The sequence below is a fragment of the Miscanthus floridulus genome, chromosome 4 (genome assembly GCF_019320115.1).
Source record: "Miscanthus floridulus cultivar M001 chromosome 4, ASM1932011v1, whole genome shotgun sequence".
Lineage (NCBI taxonomy): Eukaryota > Viridiplantae > Streptophyta > Magnoliopsida > Poales > Poaceae > Miscanthus > Miscanthus floridulus.
In genome coordinates, this window is record NC_089583.1 from 10,506,049 (window position 1) to 10,530,037 (window position 23,989).

General features: G+C 44.8%; 1 protein-coding gene and 1 pseudogene across 1 annotated transcript; both read left to right on the forward strand.

The window, feature by feature from the left end:
• Nucleotides 1-1,664: 1,664 nt before the first annotated feature.
• LOC136549399 (phosphatidylglycerol/phosphatidylinositol transfer protein-like) lies at nt 1,665-5,635 on the forward strand. The gene is made up of 4 exons (XM_066540641.1): nt 1,665-1,856; nt 1,973-2,071; nt 4,990-5,147; nt 5,344-5,635. The coding sequence occupies exons 1-4, from the start codon at nt 1,754-1,756 to the stop codon at nt 5,440-5,442; spliced, it is 459 nt and encodes a 152-aa protein (XP_066396738.1). The 5' UTR covers nt 1,665-1,753; the 3' UTR covers nt 5,443-5,635.
• A 137-nt stretch (nt 5,636-5,772) lies between these two features.
• Nucleotides 5,773-7,450, forward strand: LOC136549398 (uncharacterized; annotated as a pseudogene).
• The last annotated feature ends 16,539 nt before the right edge of the window (nt 7,451-23,989 follow it).

The window sequence follows — 23,989 nt, forward strand, 5'->3', positions numbered from 1 at the left end:
TGTGGGCGGTCCATAAGTCTTGCTAGAAGCGTCCGTTCGGATGGAGGCGGAACGGATGCCCGCTCTGGCTCATTAGCGTAAGTATTAGTATTAGCAAATAAAAATAGGGCTATAGATTTGTAGGAACACAACCTGAAGCTGTTAAAATAGACACAACAACTATTTGGAAGCGACGGTGTGGTATCAAATTTAAAACGAAGAGAAGACAAGCTACTTTTTCCGGTCTCTGGAAGGACATAAAAGGCATGGTTAGTATCGCAATATTTGATCGTAGTGATTTCTGTCCGCAAACACTCACAAAAGGGGTAGAGTAGTATAGACGCAAAAAAAAAAACTATAACTTTTAAAATATCCCAAGAAAAAAGGGTTGATAATCAATCATCCTAGAAAGGCCCCAAATCCCCAATCACGTAGCATACATGTTTCTTGTTTAGTCTCATGCGAAGCAAACAGTTGAAGCAGATCAATGCAACACTGAAGAAAAAAGTGCACCCAATTTATGCAGGGCTCTCGTCATAGTAGTAGGTACTAACACATACTACGTCCTTTATCTTATCCTCTTTCAAGTCAATTTTTGGAGAAAAAAAACAACTTCAGATTCTACTCGTTTGATTGTGTTCTTTTGCAAAAACATCTTTTCATAAAACTAGATAAAAAAAATCTAAGATAAAAGTTGTTCAACAAATGCCAACTACTCCGCTTGAATGACCATAAATAGATTCCCAAGCGAAATGAAAGCCAACCACTTCGAGTTGGACTTGCTCGCCTATTTTTCTTTCTTTTCTACACCTAATAACTATAGAAAATGCAAGGTACTTCTAGTTTTCTTCTAAGTATTTACTTTGATCAATTTGATAAAAAAAATTATTAACATCTATGCTACAAAATACACTATTAAAACATATCCCATGTTGGGTTTAATAAAGTACATTATCAATACACTTCAACCTACATACAGGTAATATTGTTTTTCCAAGTGTAACATGGCAAAAGGAAATACAAAACAAGAATGTCTCCGAACACATTTCTCAGTTTGGAACTTTTTCAATTAGCTTTTTTCGCGAGCGTGTCGGTTGGGACATGTATTCGATTAAAAAGAAGTAAAAGTTGTAGTACATTCTGAGCTAACGATAATCCAAAGATTAACACTAGACGCAAAGAACAACAAGATCAAGAAGAGAGAGGAGACCCTCCCCTTAGCCACGTCACCCAACAAGCAGATTGAGCCTGAGAAAGTTCTTAACCACGCAGAGAAAGATGTTCCGGCCCCACAAGTCAGATTCGAGGCCACCGACTAAAAATCTCTAAATGCCTATAGTCAGGCTATCTCCAACAACAACGTTCAAAATACAACACTCATTTGTCCTTTGGATAGTGCTATAGGCAAAATGTTTAATGCATATTTGGTATATTCTCCAACAACAAGACCTAAAAGAAAATTCTTTCTGTAAATGAGTTTTTTTAAAAAAGAATATCTATATTTAGATTATGTCTCTCGTACAACCCAAAATAAATCTTCCATTTTGATACTTTAGAGACTAATTTTAGTCGTCGGTCGCTCGTTGCAGACAGCCTCACGGTCGAAGAAAACGAACTCGCACGAACTCTCTTTTCTTTTACCCCATTTATATCTACACTTTTTTTTTATAAAACCCCACCACGAAAATCTCTCCCCTCGTTGCCGTCAAAAATCTCTCCCCTCACAAAGTAGTCCTCCCACCACACGCAACGCAGCCTCGAGCCAGCCGTCGCCATGGCGAGCAAGCAGACCCGCCTCGTCCTCCTCCCCGCCGCCGTCGCCGCATGCCTGCTCCTCCTCCCCGCCGCCTCGGTCGCCACCGACGTCGACTACTGCAGTGAGTATCCCCGCCTCCGCGGCCCCCGCTCCGTCTGGGTCCTTGGGAGCGGAGCTGCAGATTTCGGGTTTCGCAGAGCTGTAATAACTGCAATCTGTTCTTGGCGTGGCCTGCAGGTAAAAAGGACTACCCGGTGAAGGTGAGCGGGGTGCAGATCGTGCCCGATCCGGTCGAGCCCGGCAAGCCCGCCACTTTCAAGATCTCCGCTTCTACTGGTATAGTTGACTTAGCTGCATCCCCTTCGTCTTTATGCTCCATGGTTGATGATGTTACTTACTGCTGTAGGAGTACTAAGTAGTAGTTGGGTATTTTTTCCGCGATGAATTTGGCATACGTACCTAGGACTAGGAAGGGATTTAGTAATTACCAATCAAAAAAAAAGTTTGGCGCAGGACTGAATTTAGTTGGAATTTTCCTAGATTATTTAAGTTTGTAGGGGTACTAGTACCTTTGGGTGCTGTTGCTGGGTGTAATTTCTTGTGCAAAATGTCAAGTTTGGCGCAGGACTGAATTTAGTTGGAATTTTCCTAGATTATTTAAGTTTGTAGGGGTACTAGTACCTTTGGGTGCTGTTGCTGGGTGTAATTTCTTGTGCAAAATGTCCTGTGCTACTGGGGATTGGGATTTTTCCTGTTTTATTTATCCTTACTGTACTGCTGACAAATTACCATGTTTCTTTGGGGAATTTTTTGAGGTGTTATTCGGTTGCAGGAGTAGTTGAAGACTTTGTTCATTGAATTTATTGTAGTACTTGGGATGAACTTCGTAAAATCATAGTAGTACTAAGTTCAATTGAATTTCGCTCGTATTCAACTTTGGAGCTGTAGTACTACCTTGGGTATTGCTGGTGTGCAGCTGGACACAGTTTTTTCTTGTGCATGGGCAGTGCTATTCTCGGTTTGGTTTCTGCATGCCCTTGTGTACTTTTAGCCAATAGTTGGGGTTCTTAGCAACACCTTTTTAGTTCTTGTTTGTGACTCAGCAAATGTGTCCCCGAGTGACACCGTATGGATATGGGAAGGTTCCATGTTATGCTGACCATGCTGGAATACTGTTGAGTCTTAGTGGGGTATTAGCAGACTCAAAAGCGTGAGTGGCTACAGCTACAGTTCTCTTAAGACTACATCTGATAGTTCAAAGTCTCTGCAAGTCTGCATATAGCTTTTTGCTATTAATTCTAGTCATGTACTCAACTATACTTAAAATAGTCCTTTGCGTGAAACCATCACGAAAAATATTTCTGAAGTTGTAGGATTGCTGGTATGATATCTTTTGGTACCATAGTGAACCACTACAGGCCAGGATTGTATAAATCCTTGTGAAGTAGTAAGGTTGCTTGCTTTAATGTGTCCAGGCATCACATTAAGCCTGCAAGGCTACAACAGGGAAGAAGACTTTGTCACTTGGCTTTGAGAAATAATAGGTTGCTTATGCTGCCCGGAACATTATTGAGAATAATTAAACCATGTATAACTTTATCCTAATATGGCATATAATGTTTTGACGTTCTCTGTTTAGTGGTTCATATAGTTGGTAGTTTTTGTGCCCCTTCAGTTCCTCTGTTGAATCTGTTTAGCTTCTGTTCAGCAAACTGCTTTTGAACAGAACTGTGGAATTTCTATGAAGGAGCAACAGGATAAAGCAACTTAGTCACTGATTGCACCTAAGAAGTAGCATCTTTAACCCAGTTTTGAAAAAGTAAAATATAATACGAAGGATCCACCTAATTGAGTCGTCTTTGTGTTTCGTGTCCTGCCCTTCACATGGCAAGTTATGGTATGACTGACTGATTTTTCGGAATGTAGTAATAAAGATCGCAGAGTACTCAAAGTCTGATAGTTCAAAGTCTCATCCAGTCATGTACTCAACTATACTTAAATAGTCCTTTGCATGACACCATCACCCAAAATATTTCTGAAGTGTAGGATTGCTTGTTATGATATCTTTTGGTACCATAGTGAACCACTACAGGCCAGGATGGTATAAAACTATAAATCCTTGTGAAGTACTCCCTCCGTTCCAAATTATAAGTCACTTTGACTATTTTGGTTCATCCATTTAGTTATGTATCTAGACATATTATTATATCTAGATGCATAGCAAAATGGATGTACCAAGAAAGTCAAAGCGACTTATAATTTGGAATGGAGGGAGTAGTAAGGTTGTTTGCTTTGATGTATCCAGGCATCACATTAAACCTGCAAGGCTACAACAGGGAAGAAAACTTTGTCCTGCCACTTGGCTTTGAGAAATAATAGGTTGCTAGTGCTGCCTGGAACATTGTTGAGAATAATTCGGGCATGTGTAACATTATCTTAATATGGCATACGATGTTTTGACGTTCTCTGTTTTGTGGTTCATATAGTTGGTAGTTTTGTGCCCCTTCAATTCCTCTGTTGAATCTTTTTAGCTTCTGTTCAGCAAACTTGTTTTCAACAGAACTGTGGAATTTCTTTCTATGAAGGAGCAACAGGATAAAGCAAAATTAGTCACTGATTGCACCTAAGAAGTAGCATCTTTTACCCTTTTCTGAAAAAGTAAAATATAATACGAAGGATCCACCTAATTGAGTCATCTTCGTGTTTCGTGTCCTGCCCTTCACATGGCAAGTTATGGTATGACTGACAGAGTTTTCGGAGTGTAGTAATAAAGATCGCAGAGTAATTTGTCCTCTAGCGGCACCATAGTAATATTCCGTCCGTGACATGGTAAGTGCCACCATACTGGCATATGCAGAATATTTAATCATGTACCCAGTGAATCATCCAAATTTTGGAACTGGAAAAGTATTCGGTCTCCCTGATACCAACTGTACCTGATTTATTTAGTTCTCAAGAGTATTTTAAAATAGTTGAACATGTCACATATGTGAGCCCTGTGGCAAGTCAGACACCTGCATCAATTATTTGCATGTGGCGTAGCTGCAGTGTGGTGTGCAAGAAATTCATGAACCTTGTTTGATCAATCTTATTATTTATAAAAAGACTCCACTGTTTGCATGCGTTTTATTAGTGATCTAAGTTATCATATGAGTATCAGATCATGTTATGATGGGAATGGGATCTTATAGTTTTTTTAGTGCCAAACTCATTCCTTTTATATCCTCACAGAAAGATCATGGTTGAATTTTCAGATAAAACCATTGAGAAGGGGAAGCTGCAAATCGATGTTAAATATTTCTTCTTCTACGTGCACTCGGAAACGCGCGACATCTGTGGAGAGACTTCCTGTCCAGCAACTGGCGACTTCATGCTGTCTCATGAGCAGACATTACCGGGATTCACTCCACCGGTGAGATTTCTGCACAGCCAGCATCACACGTTTAATTCTGTTTGGGAAATCCCAGATATATATGTCTTCTTCCTTTGTTGCATTTTCTTAGGACCTGACAAATAGCATACCTGATACCTCTGATATGTCGAATCGAATTAGTATTAGTCGACTCTGTTCATGCACTGATGCATTTTGAGATTCTGCTCCGTTGCAGGGCTCATACACGATCTACATGAAGATAGTTGGGGACGACAATGAGGAACTGAGCTGCATCTCGTTCGGGTTCAGCATTGGGTTCGTCGCCTCCAGCTGAATGCATCTCTCAGCTGAGCACCAGAAGTAGCCCATGGATGATGTAATTATGTAAACCACTCTGTATCCTATAACTCCCAGTGTCGAGGTCCATGCATGTACGCTTTGTGGGTGTCTTTCGGAACCGTCTTGTGTTCAACTAAGACGTTTTTATCCACAGTTGAACATCACAATAAAACAGCCTGATAACATCATGTAATGAAAGTCTGCGCGCTTTGATGGGATCTATGTTTAGACGCTGAAGCCGGTTTGTGTGTACGCTTGCCATTGACTATACCTGCTTCATTGGTTGCAGTGCTACACTATAGCCACGGGCCATATGGAAAATCTGGACATGGACAGCTCAGAATTGCAGTTGTACCTGACTGTCAGTATGGTAAGGATGAGTAGGTTAATTCAATTGAATTGTCATCCAGTATGGTGGGTAGTGCAACTGAAAACTCAAAATGTTTTGGTCATTTCTGCTGGGTACATAGAATTTTAAGAGGTAAAAACAGGAACAGGAACTGAAGTGGGACTCCATTTTTGCATCGTTGTAAGCCTGTGGCCATATATTAATATAAAATTCATAAAATTCGTCCACGTGTATAATACTATACATTAACAAGTCGTCGTATCATAACGATGTGACTAAACTTTGTTAGAAAACGTCGCATGTGAATGTGTCTATATCCCAATATCCATAGCCTTCCGACCGTGAACGACCTTTCAACGGCACGGTGCGAAGCGGTTAAAAGGCGGGGTCGCGCGGCCTGCTTCCACGGCTCCACCACCTCTTCTTCCTCCCCCTCCCCACTTTCCCCACCACCACCATCGCCAAAACCACACGCATCCAGAGAGAGGCAAAGCGAGACAAGAAAGCGCCAGCCGCGACGCGAGCGATCCAGTCGAGGTCTCAAGTCTCTACCCCATCACCAGCCAAGCCCTCAAGGCGCCATGATCATCAAGACCCTCAAGGCGCGCATCCTGCGCGCGCTCAAGGCGGCCGGGCCCGACGCCGCGGCGGGCTCCCCGCCGCCGTCCCCGACGAAGCCCGCCGCCCACCAGTACCACGGCGGCGGCGACGCCCTGTCCGACGACGCGTCCTTCTTCGACGCGCGGGAGCCGGAGACGCCCACCAAATCCCACCACCGCCGGCGGCCCTCGGCCGCGGAGCCGCTGGACGCGTGGGAGCTGGTGGACGACCAGGACGGCGGCGGCCGCGCGTCGCCCGCGCCAGCGCTACCCGAACTCGACCCGCTGCTGGAGTTCCCCGCGCGGTGCCCGCCAGGCGGGGAGTCCGTGGTGGTGCTGTACACGACGACGCTCCGCGGCGTGCGGCGCACGTTCGAGGACTGCAACGTCCTGCGCGCGCTTCTGGAGAACCTGGGCGCGCCGTTCCAGGAGCGGGACGTGTCCATGGACCGCGGCCTCCGGGACCAGCTGTGGTCCCTGACCGGGGAGAGGGGCGCCGTCCCGCCGCGCCTCTTCGTGCGCGGCCGCGACGTCGGCGGCGCCGCCCAGGTGCTCGCGCTCCACGAGGAGGGCCGCCTCCTCCCGCTGCTGCCGGTGGCCATCGCCGTGCGCGGGCGGCGAGACGAGGCTCCCCGGCGCCGGAGGCAAGCGCGGTTGCGACGCGTGCGGGGGGCTCAGGTTCGTGGTGTGCGGCGAGTGCGACGGCAGCCGCAAGGTGTTCGACGGCGGGCGGTGCCAAGGGTGCAACGAGAACGGCCTCGTCATGTGCCCGCTCTGCTTGTAGGCGGCGGCGGCTGAGCGCATCATCGGCCCAATGAATCACCTTCGTCTCCTCCACTTCTAATCAGTGATTATACTTAGATTAATTACTACGATTGCTCTCCTTCTCCTTGCGCTAGTTCTCTACTGCTAGTCTGCTACTAGTCGATCGATGTGCTTGCAGTGGTTGGTTTGTCACGTACAATGTATGTACAGTCCATGTTGGATTTGGAGCAATGTGTGTGATGTATATATACGCTACTCCCTCCACCCAGAAAAAACACGTGATTCTAGCAAAGTGCAATGATTTAGTATCTCAAATTTGATTAATTATATATATAAAAAATATTAATATTTATGATACCAAATAAATACTACTAGATTAATTATGAAATGTATTTTCTTAATAAATTAATTTAGAATCATAAATAAAAATAGTATTTACTATAAATTTGGTGACCGCTTGGACACGTTCACGTCAAAACCCATGCAAAGATGCACACATGCTTCCATCCATCCATGTACCTATCTATCAATCAACCAAATCAATCGGAACAGGTTTCCTGATGAAGTTTGGTGATTGACGCTGCTGGTGCTGGCACGACAGTACGACGCTGACATGAAGCAAAGATTTTCGATATGAATGAAATGAAATCGCGTCGAGTGGTGGGGCTCAAATTGCAAACTCCATCGCCGTTCGTTGCGCCGCCCCCCTCCCCCCATGATTCTGGAAAGGAAAAAAAATCCCACATTTCAAAGGACAAAGGGGCTTCGAATTTCAGGATGCTCTACGTGGGGGGGTGGGACTCTGTTCTCATCATTTTCCTGGGCATTTGAAAATGTTTGCGTTCCCCACACCGCACTTGTATTATATTTCTGAATGAAAAAAAAAAACCCACAGCTTTGGATGTTCGTGCGTGTGTTCCTGGAGCAGGCAAGCGAGCCTGCAACAGTGCACCCTTTCACGCTTCGCATCAGTGCCAGTGTTTCGGATCAAAAGGAGGCTGGCGGCCTACTGTTTCAGCAACCTTTTGCATCATTGCGCCCGCGTCAGGTCACTCGAGATTTGCGTTTGCTGATGAAGGAATGAAAAATGATGCACTGAACCCACCATTCCTCCCAAGTCCTAATCATGTAAGCAGGTTCCGCGCCATAATCGGTCTGTTCGCTTGTTGGTTTCAGCCAGCCCAAACCAGTCAGCCAAAAGTGTTTTCCTTTCACAACAAACCAGCACCAGCCAGTCCAAACCAGCCCAGAAACCAACCAGCGAACAGGCCGAATAAGTTAGGGGGTGTTTGGTTCCATGGACTAAATTTTAGTCCATGTCACATCGGACATTCGGATGTTATTTAGGATAACTAAATATGAGTTAATTATAAAACTAATTATATAGATGGAGACTAATTTACGAGACGAATTTATTAAGCCTAATTAATCCACCATTAGCACATATTTACTGTAGCACCACATTGTCAAATCATGGACTAATTAGGCTTAAAAAAATTCGTCTCGTAAATTAGCCACAATCTGTGCAATTAGCACTGTTCGCCTAAACGGCCGTTTAGCCCGTTTACACACCGTTTAAACGCTACACGGTGGTACACCGTTTCCGTTTAATCGGTTGTTTTGACCGTTTAAACGGCCGTTTTTCCCGTTTAAACACCCGTTTTGCCCGAATAATGGGCTAAACGGTAGGTGACCGACTGTTTACCGTTTAGCGTTTAGGATAACACTGGCAATTAGTTATTTTTTTTGTCTATATTTAATACTTCATGCATATGTCCAAATATTCGATGGAACAGAGACTAAAATTTTCCTGTACGAACCAAACACCCCCTTAAATTAAGCTAAAGAAAATAGTAAATAGGAAACCGCATCTATGATGCACACATGCTTCCATCCATCCATGTACCTATCTATCTATCAATCAAATCAATTGGAACAGGTTTCCTGATGAAGGCCATATTTGTTTCTACAGTATCTTCTAAAATTCCTGTCACATCGAATATTTGGATACATGCATAGAATATTAAATATTCCCTACATTTCTTAATATAAGTCATATAGTTTTTAGCACTAATATTAACGCACGGCTTGGGAAAGGATATGAGACCGAGAAAAAAGGAAAATCAGGCCATCTTCTCTCTCCCAATCAGATTGCTTCCTAAATCTAATGGATTTGTTGGGGCATATGCTATGTACGGTGGGAAGGTTTCCAAACTAATCGACGTGGGAACTGATACGTACCTATATTTTGGATTTTCTTTAGAAATCTATATGGCTTATATTAAGAAACGGAGGGAGTATAGACTAATTACGAAACTAATTGCACAACTTACCACTAATTTGCGAGACGAATCTTTTAAGCCTAATTAGGCCATGATTTGACAACATGATGTTACAGTAAATATGTGCTAATGATAGATTAATTAGGTTTAAAAAATCGTCTCGCAAATTAGCCTCCATCTATGTAATTGTTTTTGTAATTAATCTATATTTAATGCTCATTATTAGTATCTAAATATTTAATGTGACAGGAATTTTAGGACACCCCAAAGTTTGGTGGATTGGTGATTGACGCTGCTGGTGCTGGCACGACAGTACGACGCTGACACGAAGCAAAGATTTTCGATACGAATGACCCCTTGTTTAGTTTCACCCTGTGACAGAACCGACCAATTATACGAAATTAAGTAAGAAAATCATCCACCAGAGCAGACGATTGAACAAACTTAAGCCCGTATAACCCGGTAGTCCGTGAAATCACGAAGGATTTCAAACCAACTCGTGTCCCAGCCATGATCGTAACAAGTTTAGCGGTCACCATCACAACTTACATAAAAGTTCGCATCACAGATACATCAGAGTTTAAACATAGTTATTACAAACCAGTTCGAATAAAAGTAGCGGAAGTCATTTGTTCAAACCACACACACTCACGTGGAGTTTAAATATAGTGCCAGCGAATGATCATCTTCAGCAAAAGCATCAGATGAGACGTAAGGAATGACTATGCCCATGGTCCTAAGCATCACCCATCGCAGGATAAAGGCAGTTGATACAGTAGCCGTAATACATCTGCCCATCTGCAACAAGTGGGAATAAAACCCTGAGTACGAGAAGGTACTCAGCTAGACTTACCCGACATAACCAAAAATAAATGACACCAAGGATTATGAAGGGCTTTATAGTAGGGTAGCTGACTCATTTGCAAAAAGAAGCATTTTTAGCATTTCAAGAACCTTTCTAAAAGCATTATTGCCTAAGTTAATTATTATTAACCTGTCAACTAGATTTGCACCTATACTAGAGTAAACATGTGATTAAGCAGATAATGATAACCAATGATCATTAAATAACTTCCTTACTGTCATATTCATTATAACTGTCCAAGTGTTCCATAAACATTTACTACGATGAAGTAACTCAAGTCAAGTGCTCACTATCCAGGAGCGATGGCGATTCGAATCGATTCCTAACCAGCTGGTGATTTATTCCTTACATAAACCTCACTCACCCGCTAAAGTGAGATATTGATCACCGAGTTAACTTTTCAGGAATCTCGAGTTTGCCAGGAACCACATGTACCCGGGGGCCGACCGACTGCACTTTGGTCTTATCATCCCGCCCCCGTGTCCTACCACACCTGCTCCGACACAGTGCGTTGCGGGCAATCTACTCGGCCTGAAAAATCTCCCAGCTTCGCGGTCGAAAGGTACTTTATCCGGCCAGCTAAATGTAAGGCATGCGTTCAACATGACTTGAGGCCCAACAACGGTCGGTCCTTAATTCGACACAGACGGAAAGCACTACAGTCCAAAACTCTGCAAGTCTCCGTCCGGTCTCAACTTCATTTAACACTTAGTTATACCATGACTTCATAGTCATCCTAAGCAGATCTAGGTAACCATCCTATAGCTCGCAGGTGATAGGAAATCACCTGACTTCTACCGATCTAAGCCAGCTAAGCATTGACTTGACTGCGGATACCAGGGTAACAAGGATATAGTATAACAAAGGTAGACAAGGTATAATGCAGCAACGGTTGCAAACAACCCCTGAACATAATGCATCAATTAAAGTAAAGCATTTAATTAAATAATCGCAAACCGGGAGAAAAATGCTCCGGGGCTTGCCTCTCTCGAAGGAGCTCGGGCGGTGATCGGGGCACTCCGGAAGTTCCTCAACGTCCTCCTCGTCGGCTTCTGGCACTTACTACTGCTGCACCTCGAGCTGCTCCTCGGGCTCCTCGGGTATGACGACTGGGTTCTCGGTTTGCGATCCTGTATGATGCAATGCGCGTAAGTGATTATGCAAACGGTGCATCGAAGGAGATGAATGCAATGGATATGTTTAAATGCAAGGTAGTCAACATCATCCAAGAAACTATACTACAAGCACATGTCATCTACTGCATTCTCTTCTACTACTAATATGTTAAGTCAACATATCTTATGAAATGCTTCAAAGATACACCAAAGCTTTACTAATTTCTTAATCACACTTAAAGCAACACTTGCTTAAACCCTAATTAATAATAGGTTTGAATAGCAACATATATTTTTGATGCTCCTAAAAATCTGAGAAAATTACAGTAGCATAATACTATCCTAAACAAACTACCATAAAAATTTCATGGCATTTGGATAAGTAAACTATCCTACACAAAAATGACAAGCTATAGCATAAAAATGAGCATGAAATTGCTTTGTACTATGAAAAGTGTCAAACAACAGAATTAATATTTTTCCTAGGTTCTTCATAGGATATAATGACTGTACAAAAATTATCACATGCATGTTTTATACAAAATTTGTTCTCTAGCAAAAATAACAAAACTCAGCCATTAAAAGTACTTGAACTACACCTCAAAATTTTCCCACAGCACATGCATGAAACATATTTTTCCTAGGAAGTACATGACATAATAAGATTAACAAACTTAGAATCATATTTTTCTGAAGACTATAGATTTTTTTACACATTTTTCAAGTTATCAGCAATATCCATGATTAAATAAAACCCTACAGAAGAGTATTTCAAAAATAACATGCACAATTTTTTTCCAGTAGATCTGATGATAAGGAACCTAAAAAAGTTTGTTTCAACAAATTTGGATCAAGTTTGATCACCCAAACATTTTTCAAACCATTTTAGATTTCAAATAATAAAGAATAAAGGGAAATCAAATCACTTAAACGTTACTGGGCCAGCCCGTGGAAACGAACTGGCCCACGGCCACAACCGGCCTGCGCGGCCCGAGCGCGAGGGAGGGGGAGACGGCCCAACAGGGCGTCAGCCCACGGCCTGGCTCGGCCTGGCCGGCTGAGGCAGAGTGCCCCGCCGGCGCGCGCGCTGGCGCGGCGGCGCGGCTCGGCCAGCGGCCGGCGGCCATCTCCGGCCACGGCAGCGCAAGCAAGCGAGCGCAGGAGGTTCGCGAGGCATTGGCGAATGCGAGCAGGCAGCTAAGCAGGGTGGAGAAGGGGAGGAAGGGGGAGTCCCACGGCGGCCGAGCACGGCGGCGCCATGGCCGTCGGTGGCGAGGCGCGGGGAAGCTCACCCTGGGCTCGGAAGGCGGCGCAAGCGCGAGCGTGAGTCGAGGGAAGGCGAGGCAGAGTTATGGGCGTGAGCAATCGGGGAATGGCGTGGTGGTGCGGGAGCTTGACGCCGGCGGAGCTGCGGGCGCGGCGAGCGGCAGAGCTCGAGCTCTCGGCTCTGGAGGGGAGGAGAGGAAACGCGGGCGGGAGTGAGCGAGCGCGCGGGCACCAGCAGGTGAAGGCGGGCGCGTGGGCGCGGTGTCAGGCCGCAGGCTGCCGCAGCGGCGGGCGACGCCGGCGCGTGGTCGCCACGCGGCGGAATTTCTCTGCCGCGGTCGCGGCGTGGCGCAGCGACGGGCGCGCGAGTGCGGGCGAGCGGCAGGCGCGGCGTGGGCCTGGGCCGGCGAAGCGGCTGCGGGAGCAAGGCGCGGCGCGAAGGCAGGCCGGGCCGCCGGTGCGGCTGGGCCGAAAACGAGGCGCAAGGCCCACGAAGGTAAAAACAAGATTTTTCAAATTAATTTGAATTCCTTTTTCATTCAAACGAATTTTTGGACTAAATCAAAGCAGTTTCAAACTTTGGGCCAAAAATAAAAGTTGCTCAAAATTTTATCCTCTACAACTTTGATTTTAATACCAACGCCCAATTCATTATAGTTTTTGAATTATAAAATTAAAGTAAATTTTGACTTAAACCCTAATGTTTGGAGAATTATTTTTAAAGCAAAATTTGATAATAATTCAAATACAAACCTTGCTCCAAAAATTGTGATAAACAATTCTAGATGATTTACAATCATAACCAAACAAGTTCTACTAACCTAGCAAACAAAATCAGGGTAAAACAATTCTAACAAAGGCATGCAACATTCAGGTTTCACAACATGTTTCAGATGTTTCGAAGCAGTGTTTCACTTGTTATTCACATGATTAAGCATGTATGATTTGGATGCTTGATGATGCATGATATGCGTGATTTGCAGTGCCTAAATGTAGGCATAACACCGGGGTGTTACACACCCTAACTTCCAAAAAGGTTGCTACAGTACCTGTCACATCGAATGTTTGCGCCCCGTGCATGGAGCATTAAATGTAGACGAAAAGAAAAACTAATTGCACAGCTTGGTGGGAAATTGCGAGACGAACGTTTTGAGCCTAATTAGTCCATGTTTAAATACTATTTGTCCAAATAAAAACGAACGTGCTACAATAGCCTCAAAATCCAAATTTCTACCACTAAACACAGCCCTGAAATGAAATCGCGTCAAGTGGTGGGGCTCAAATTGCAAACTCCATCGCCGTTCGTTGCGCCCACAAGTTTCACAGGACCAACAAGACATGATTCTGGAAAGGAAAAAAAAATCCCACATTTCAAAGGACAAAGGGGCTTCGAATTTCAGGATGCTCTACGTGGGGGGTGGGATTCTGTTCTCATCATTTTCCTGGGCATTTGAAAATGTTTGCGTTCCCCACACCGCACTTGTATTATATTTCTGAATGAAAAAAAAACCCCCCACAGCTTTGGATGTTCGTGCGTGTGTTCCTGGAGCAGGCAAGCGAGCCTGCAACAGTGCACCCTTTGACGTTTCGCATCAGTGTTTCGGATCAAAAGGAGGCTGGCGGGCTACTGTTTCAGCAACCTTTTGCATCATTGCGCCGGCGTCAGGTCACTCGAGATTTGCGTTTGCTGATGAAGAAATGAAATGATGCACTGAACCCACCATTCCTCCAAGTCCTAGGGGGTGTTTGGTTACTACAGGAAAATTTTAGTTCCTGTTCCATCGGATATTTGGACGCATGCATGAAGTATTAAATATAGACGAAAAAAATAACTAATTGCACAGATTGTGGCTAATTTACGAGATGAATTTTTTAAGCCTAATTAGTCCATGATTTGACAATGTTGTGCTACAGTAAATATATGCTAATGACGGATTAATTAGGCTTAATAAATTCGTCTCATAAATTAGCCTCCATCTATGTAATTAGTTTTATAATTAACTCATATTTAGTTCTCTTAAATAGCATCCGAACGTACTGATATGACATGGACTAAAATTTAGTCCAGGAAACCAAACACCCCCCTAATCATGTAAGTAGGTTCCGCGCCACAATAAGTTAAATTAAATTAAATAAAAAAATTAAAGAAAATAGTAAATAGGAAACCGCATCTATGATAATGATGATCATATGAACCAATCGTTGTGGATTTATCAAGTACAGAGCCGTATCTGATCCTTTTCGACCAAGACGTACGCTGCAATAACAACACACGCGAGGTGACTGCTGCGTGAACATGGCATCCTTCATGTGCGGCGTTGCATCCGCATCGGAACCGTCGCCGTCGCTTCTCTTCTCTTCTCTTCTCTACTCATTTCGTGGGGGGGACAATGACAGCGGAACACGCACAGGGCTTGGTGTTGGTGTTCGTCATAGCTGACTGACTGATGAGAAAGGCAGAAAGAAAGCCAAAGGGAAGCAGACGGAGAGAGCTCAGACACCGTTAAATTGCCTCTTTTCCAACGGTTAAAATTTATTTTAAAGTGCTTATGATATTTTTTTAATTGGAAAAATATGGCAGGAACCTAATAAGTTTTTAGATTACGAAAAATATCTCTAGGTTCATATAAAGATCCTAAGGCGCCAGCCGGCTGTTTCTCTCACAAATCACTGTGCATCTTTCAGCCGCTACAGTATTTCTCTCTCACACAACCAGCCAGTTTCAGCCAAGTTTTAGACCAGCGAACGGGGCCTAAATGAAGAAACAGAATTAGATATAGGTTGACATACAATAACATAGAGCTTGTGAAATTATTTCTAGAAGCTTTTACAATTAGACTTGGCTCTAGAAAAATGAGAAAATTATACATAAAAATAGAAAAAATTCAAAACATTCTATTCAATGTCTAATCGTATTATGACAACTTTGCACAAGTAAAGGACGATGGTTCATATGTTAATTTATGTGAGACTCCAAGATCTCAAAGGCACCAAAGATGGTTCACACGCCACTATGTCACATATGCTTTGTAGGGGCGACCGCTCCTATTAAAGCGTGGCTACAAATCGCCGGGCCAGCCGCCCCTACCAAAGCGTGGCTATAAATTGTCGATTTGTAGGGGCGGTTCTCAGACCACACCTGCAAATCGATTTGTAGAGGCGGCTGGTGTTATCAGCCGCCCCTAATAAAATCATTTGGAGGGGCGGCCGTAGTACCAGCCGCCCCTATAATACCTGTTTGTAGGGGCGGTTCAATGTAGAACCGCCCCTACAATACATTTTTCCACAAAAAAAATCAAATTTACAATTCAAATTCGACCAGAACATATATTTTTCATGCACAACTCCATCATGACTTATCTTCTTCCGCGATTGTACTTAAACTCAACGATAATACACATTTATTTATACCAGATTATAACAAATATTTCATGACTTTTAGGTGGACAGTTTAGTCTAGATAAATGAAACAATAAATTTCATCTATTAAACTTTCCAGTAATCGTAATAACAAATATTTTTTATGCACCTTGTTTTTTACAGCCACCCGAACATCTGTATTACCAAAAGACAACATTTTCTTGCTCAGATTTTGATCAAAGTTGAAAGGTTCATGTCTTGAGATTCAACAATAATCTTGCTTTGAAAAGGTTTTGGCAACTTAAATGCGCAATTCTCAAGTTTAGGGAACAAACTATACAAATTTATAGGGGCCTATGGTGCATTTTAGTGAAAGAAATGTGGTTACACAATAATATGCTTTAGAGGAAATCAAAATATGTTTCAGACAAAAAAAACAACCACAACCATGAAAACAATGCTATAGACAAACATGTGCAATAAGATTGCTAGAAAATTACAAACCTTCAATCACATCAATAAGTGTAAAACAGACAGACTTGTGCATTGCTTGAAGTGTTTGATTTAGTGCTTCTGCCATTGTTGGTTTTTTTCTTTCAAATTTTCCTATTGAAAAGAATCAAGACAAACAAAAATATGCAAGTTTCAATGGGCATCAAAGTCCATACAGTAAAGCAACAAAAGGATTTAATAGCAAGTTTCCGTTATTCAGGAAAAATGATCGATGTTCTTCTTACAAGTAAAACCGGAAGGAGCATCCGTGCATTTCTAGAAAAATGGGCTCTTAAACCTCTAGCTAAATTCCCATGACTACAGTGAATCCTGAATGGCAAACAAGAGTGAAAGGATCAAGATGCCCAAGAGGGGGGGGGGTGAATTGGGCTAATTCTAAATTTTCTTGTAATAATCAAATCCTATAGATAGCCCAATTAACCCCTTGTGCCTAGAAAAGTGTTTCTATCAAACTAACGCACAAAGGACTTGCAACCTATGTTCCAAACTTACTCTAGCATGACAATTCTAAGAATGTAAAGACAAGTAATGAATTGCTCAAAGTAAATACTTCAAAGTAAATGCTCAAAGTAAAGAGAGAGAGGAACGCGGTGATGTTTTGCCGAGGTATCGTAGAGTCGCCACTCCCCACTAGTCCTCGTTGGAGCACCCGCGCAAGGGTGTAGCTCCCCCTTGATCCGCGCAAGGATCAAGTGCTCTCTACGGATTGATTCTTCGACACTCCATCACGGCGAATCACCCAAAGCCGCTTACAACTTGAGTTGGGTCACCCACAAGCTCCGTCGGGTGATCACCAAGCTCCCAACCACCACCAAGCCGTCTAGGTGATGGCGATCACCAAGAGTAACAAGCACGAACTCTCACTTGACTACGCGAAGCCTAATGAGAAGATGGATGCACACTTAACTACTCTTGATTTACTAATGAGGGTACTCTTTTGGATTCTCAAATCTCAATCACCTCACTAGGATCTTGCTCTTTTTGGCACTCACAAACGTATTTCTCAGCTGTTGGAATGAGCAAAAGTGACTCCACACACGAGTGGAGCTTCTATTTATAAGGCAGCCTGAAAAACAAACCGTTATGAGCTTCTGCGGGGTGACCGGACGCTTCGGCCGTGCTGACCGGACGCTCCGGTCAGTTCAACCCGCGAACCAGTAAAAATGAGTTGACCGGACGCTGGTAGGGTCCGGTCAGCACTAACCGGACATGTTCGGTCGCATAAAACCCTTACTGGAACCTTACTGGACTCGACTGGACGCTGAGCCCTCAGGGTCCGGTCAGTACTGACCGGACGCATCCGGTCGTAGATTTCCTTCTCTAGAACCTTACTGGAGTCGACCGGACGCTGCCTTTCAGCGTCCGGTCACTTGACCTCTTCAGCGTCCGGTCACACCGAACGCTAGACTGCTGATCAAATGAACTAACCAGACCCTGCGGCCAGCGTCCGGTCGCACCGGGGCCAGCGTCCGGTCAGCATTTGACCCTCCTATTCACTTCCAACTTTTGATCATATGTGAATGAAGTTTGCTCCAAAGGATCTTAGGCATTCATAGGAGCTACCTAGAGCTAGTTTTAATAAGTGTGCACCACACCTAACTCACTAGACTCAACTAGGTCAAGCTACCCGTCCATACCCCCCTTAATAGTACGGCCAAAGGAGAAACAAAGTCCTAAACTACTCTAAGTGTCTCTCCAACTCCAATCGACACTTAGAATTAGTCATCCTTAACCTTGTCGTCCTTCCTTTGAAAACCGAAACGATTTTCATCATAGGGGCATGACCTCTTTGATTGCCCAATCGATCTCCATTACCATGACCTAACTTAATTGCCTCTGCAAAACACACGTTAGTCATAGTAATCTTGTATTATCATTAATCACCGAAACCCTACTAGGGGCCTAGATGCTTTCAATCTCTCTCTTTTTAGTGATTGATGACAATACCACCTCGAGTATGTAAAAGAGTGAGGTTTTTGATGGGCTTGGTTCATATAAGCTTTTGTCGATAAGAACCAAAGTGTTAGTCAAGCTTATATGACCCAAGCCAACACAATGTACTTAAAGAATATGAATTAAGCATGAGTACAAGTAACAAAGCTCATTTGGATCGGAGTATAAGCGCGGAAGCAAAGGCAAATGAGCATAACACAAGTGATATGACATATACATAATGTAAAGTAGAGAGCATACATGTCATATATCACAATCACGTAGATAGCACTATCACATAGATATAATAATGTGCATGAAAGTAAACACACGAATGCATAAGTAATAGTGTATCACACGAATAAAACTCCAAATGTATATAATAAGCTAATAATATATAACTAACTCCCCCTAAATCTCGCTCCTCCTGAGTCTACATACTCGAACCCTCTCCCTCTTTGGCGTCAAACACCAAAACCTAAGGGTCGATCGGCGGGGCTGCAACGGATGAGTCAGGCACTGGAGTATGTAGGGCAAGCTGGAACTAGGCACCATCATCATCTGACCCTGAGCTCTGTACTAACTGACCCTCTGTGGCAGGAAGTGTCGCTGAAGCAGGTCTGGGTCTGAGCTGGGGCTGGTGCTGCCTATGAAGCTGCTAGAATGTCTGTTGTAGGATCTGACAAGGCGACAGATGAGGGGAGCCTCTGAGTAGTCACTACAACTGGGGCTGTTGTAGAGGGACCGGCGGTATGCATATGAGGCGGTGTAGGCATGCCGGTCAGCTCGCTGAAAGATGCTCCAAGACTCCTGGAGACTGACGTGTCAGGCACAAAAAGCGAGGGTGACTGCTCTGGCGAGAAACCCGTGTGATATGGAGTGAACTGTAGGGCAACCACCGGTGAGGACAACCACTGGGACACCTGAACTGTAGGTGAAGCAGATGAAGCTGGAGGCTGTCCCTGACTCTAAAGCCTGCTGGGATGTATAGCTAGAGTCGTCGTGGTGGAGGTAGGCTGAGCAAGTTGGGGCGAAGGCTGTGGCAGTGGGGCCCCAAGTGCTATCACTACATGCTGCATAAAGCCCATAAGCTGCTGCTGCATGAGTATCTGCTGGTGATGCATCTACTGCTGCTGCTACTGGAGAAGCTGCTGCTGCCTCTAGAACTTGTCCTGACGAGCCTAGAACTATGCGAAGTTGGCAGCTGTCTCCTGTGCCTGTTGTCCCTGATCCTGCTGCATCCGCTCAAGAATGGCAATCAATGCGGAATCCATCTGCGGTGCTGGCAGAGCTGAGCTAGAACTGCCGGCCTCTGCATCATGTCTGCGTGGAGGCATCTGAGGAATCGACAGAGAGTCATCATCCGAGCTATCACTGGACTCGGTCATCTCTTGTTGTGCCTCAAGCTGCTCCTCCTCTGTGGCAGCAATGCCCCTAATGATCTCGTCCTACTGAGCTGCTGACTCTGGAATATCTAGACGACGACTGGGACGAGCTAGTGCTTGTGGAGTGCTGTGCCTGATCCTGTGTGCCATGTTATATGTGGGAAACTCTGTAGTGGTAGCCCTATACTCTGCAACCAACTTAGGGGTCCTGACGTGCACACACTATAGCATCAAGAAAGTGACCCAATGTGCATAAGGGAGCTGTCGGCGACCCTTGAAGCCCTCAGCAATAGTATCCTCCATCTCTGATAGAAGGAGGTCCCAAATATCGAACACGGTCTACTGCATCAGAGCATTAAGGAGCCAGAGCTGTAGATGAGTCAGACCCTCCCTGTATCCCAACCTGGGAAGTAGTGTCCTCCTGATGATCGCCTCTAGCACACGAGCTGTAGGAGTTAGGTCACTAGGGGTTCCTACTCGACCCCTCACCAAAGGGCTCCTTGAAGCAATGTCTCACCAGATCTGTAGGTGGCACCAACCCTCCATGAGGATGCCTAGGAGGCTCCTACTATCCATAACAGACCTCATGCAACTTTACAGGCTGCTTCTGTAATCTCAGTATCTCCTGGGCCCTGAAGCTCATCACCCGGTAATCTCTACCATTGAATGCAAAATGAATGAAGTTGTGATGCGGATCAACATAGAGTGAAGCTATAAAACTGCCAGACCCAAGATGGTACATATACTCCTGTCCGGCCAATCAGATCTGCTAGCCCCGGTAAATATGACAAGTAGGGGCGGATGTGCTCTCCGGCTGCTGCCACAATAGACTCTAAACTGCAGACCCTCTAAGATCTGAACACTGCCCCACTGTTGATATAGGCATTATAGAAATCCTCTTGGAGCGGCGTGTAGAACCCCTCTGCTGCTCTCTCATCCCTCCTCAGAGGAAACCACACATCAAACTCAACAAACCTCAACAGGTGAACCTGTCTGGTTGTGGCGGCCCTCAAGTCGAGGTGTACCACTAGAGGCGGACCCTGTGGTCTGGGCGGTGGGCGTGAGCCCCTACGCTGTGTAGCTGGCCTCGGTGGAACTATGGCACTAGTCCGACCAGAGCGGCGTAGCTAGGGTGCCGGTATGGTCTCCTTGGCCTGCTGACCCTCCTGAGTCTCCTGAGCTGGCTGAGGCTCTACAAGTGGGGGCTGCTACTTTGCCTCCTACTGGGACTCCCCCTGAGGACAAGCCTCCTCAATAGCCAGTCGACGTCCTGCCATCATGACAGTCCCAGGTGGACCACCATGAAGACGCTCAGCCTCCTCAACTGCTGCCCTCTGAGCTGGTGTGAGCTGTGGATCTGCTATGACAACACCACTATGAGCGCCTCCTCTCTCGGCACGCTCTGTGGCCTCTACAACAGCTGCTGCTCTTGCTGTCTCTACGTCGGGGTACTTGCGCTTCTTGGATGTCACCTGCTTCGTTGCTTTGCCTTTCGATCCTACAGGCTGGCGAGGCGGGGGCCTCCGATCGTCATCTCCCGGACCTCCACCAACGTTCTTGGTGTGAGCCATCTGATCTGATAAGAGGATGAACTGCCGCTGATGAAGATCAACTATCAAGCTGATACTCCCAAGGCTTGGCCTCGATCCTTACTCGTGAGCTTGGCTCCGAGTTGACTACCAACTACCACAAGAACCTCAACGACACCGACTTGCTGCACGATGGAATAGATGGATATATGAATAAATACAATATATCTAATAGATACGAAAACCTAGGAAGCAAGCAATGTAGGTATGAAATTGAGACGACGGGCAAGCTACCTGATGAATTGGCGATCCGGGAAAAGAAAAGACGTCGCGCAGGGGAACCTCGGAACTAGCTAGGGTTAGGTCGAAAGCCCTGAATGTGATTGGGAATCAGTGCACTACAATTTGATCTAGGTCACAATTGAAAAGATCAAGATTGAAACAACTGTCTGGCCTTACCAATCAAGGAGGAAATAGGGCTAGGGCGCAAGAGCTGCTGATGTGATGGACTTGGAGGCTGGCCGAAGCGTCTATGACCGATTGGCGCGGTGGAGGTAGCACGCTGGCTGGCGGTGCTATAGGCGCACGGCGAGGTCATGGCTACGGCGGCGTAAGGGTTGTGGGAGGTGCTCAGCCATGGAGCAGGGGCAAGCGCGGGCAAGGGAAGGTGCGGTGACGTGTGTGGCTGGGGCACGGCTGCTGGCAGCGCGGTGAGCTTAGGCACGGGAGCGGTGGCACTGGCACAGGCTCGGCGAGATGCGGCGACGCGGTGGCTATCAAGACGGCGTACGGGTTAGGTCAAGGAGAGACGCAAGAGCTGCGATTTAAATGAGGACCCCCAAACGCGATAGATAGGGAAACGAAGAAAAGAGTCCTGAAGCCGCGTGGGATCCACTGACCGGACGCTCCGGTGGCAGCGACCGGATGCTACCACCTAGCGTCCGGTCGATTCTAGAGAGGTCCAATTCCTCTGAAATCAGGACCGAACGCGTCCGATGGTCTATGACCGGACGCAGGCAGGGTCCAGTCAGTACAGCCTGTTCTTCTCCAAACGACCGGATGCTGGATACCTTCCTGACTGGACGCATAAACGCAGCGTCCGATCACTCCTTCAGTAGCAGTTCACCTCCTGTGAACTGACCGGACGCTGGACAGCAGCGTCCGGTGCACCTTTTCTAGCAAATCTTCAAAGTTCTTTTGCGCTGCTTGTTCCCAATCAAGTCCCAACTTGAATAAGATCTAAATAAACACCAATTGGGACTGATGTAAGTGACCTCTCTCAAACCCTCATATTTTTCAAAATATTTTGCCTTAGGCTATAATTCTTTTTAAGAAAATAGGCAATAAGAGGGCAAATGGAACAAAACGACAAAAACAACATTCATGCATATGCAATACTTGTAAGTAAATCTAGTTGCTTGTCAAGTTTGATCCAAGGTTAAGCTTCTTCACATGCTTTTAGGCGGTTATCTTAACCATGTTAGACAAGCCCTATATGCATTACCAAACATTAAACATGTTGTATATTATAATGAATGCAAGGGACAACACAAGCTTAATTTTTAGTGAAGTTACTAAAATCAAGCACATTGAGCTCATTTCACAATCTATAAAATGTAGCCTCATCTAGCGGTTTAGTGAAGATATCCGCTAATTGATCTTCAGTTCTTATACCTTCAAGTGATATATCATTTTTAGCAACATGATCTCTTAGAAAGTGATGGCAGATATCTATGTGCTTGGTGTGAGAGTGTTGAACCAGATTATTTGCAAGTTTTACCGCGCTTTCATTGTCGCACAAAAGAGGTACCTTTTCTAGAACTACACCATAGTCTAGTAAAGTTTGTTTCATGTATAAAATTTGTGCACAACAAGCACTCGTGGTAATGTATTCCGCTTCAGCAGTGGATAAAGCCACATTATTTTGTTTCTTGAAGGACCAAGACACAAGTGATCTACCAAGCAAATGGCACCCTCCGGATGTGCCTTTTCTATCAACTTTGCATTCGGCGTAATTCGAATCGAAATAGCCAACTAACTCAAATATAGCTCCTTTGGGATACCAAAGGCCAATGCTTGGTGTGTGCTTAAGATACCTAAGGATTCTTTTTATGGCAATTAAATGTGTTTCCTTAGGACTAGCTTGAAATCTAGCACACATACACACACTAAACATGATGTCGGGCCTAGATGTGGTTAAATATAGCAAGCTACCAATCATAGAACGGTAGAGAGTTTGATCAACTGGGTTACCTCCCCCATCTAGGTCGAGATGTCTATTGGTAGGCATTGGTGTCTTGATTGGCTTAAATTCATCCATCTTGAATCTCTGGAGAAGATCTTTTGTGTATTTCTCTTGAGAGATGAAGAAGCCTTCTTTCATTTGCTTGACTTGAAAACTAAGAAAGAATGTAAGCTCACCAAGCATGGACATCTCGAACTCCTTCGACATCAATTCACCAAATTCTTTATATGAGTCTTCATTTGATGACCCAAAGATGATATCATCAACATATACTTGACAAATAAAGATATGCCCATCAATCTTCTTGGTGAATAGTGTGGTGTCGACCTTCCTAATG

Bases quoted from the DNA above. Each gene is read 5' to 3' on its own strand.
- LOC136549399 (XM_066540641.1), top strand. From the start codon at position 1,754: ATGGCGAGCAAGCAGACCCGCCTCGTCCTCCTCCCCGCCGCCGTCGCC. The intron at 1,857-1,972 runs GTGAGTATCCCC...CGTGGCCTGCAG, and splicing joins CACCGACGTCGACTACTGCA to GTAAAAAGGACTACCCGGTG. The intron at 5,148-5,343 runs GTGAGATTTCTG...GCTCCGTTGCAG, and splicing joins TACCGGGATTCACTCCACCG to GGCTCATACACGATCTACAT.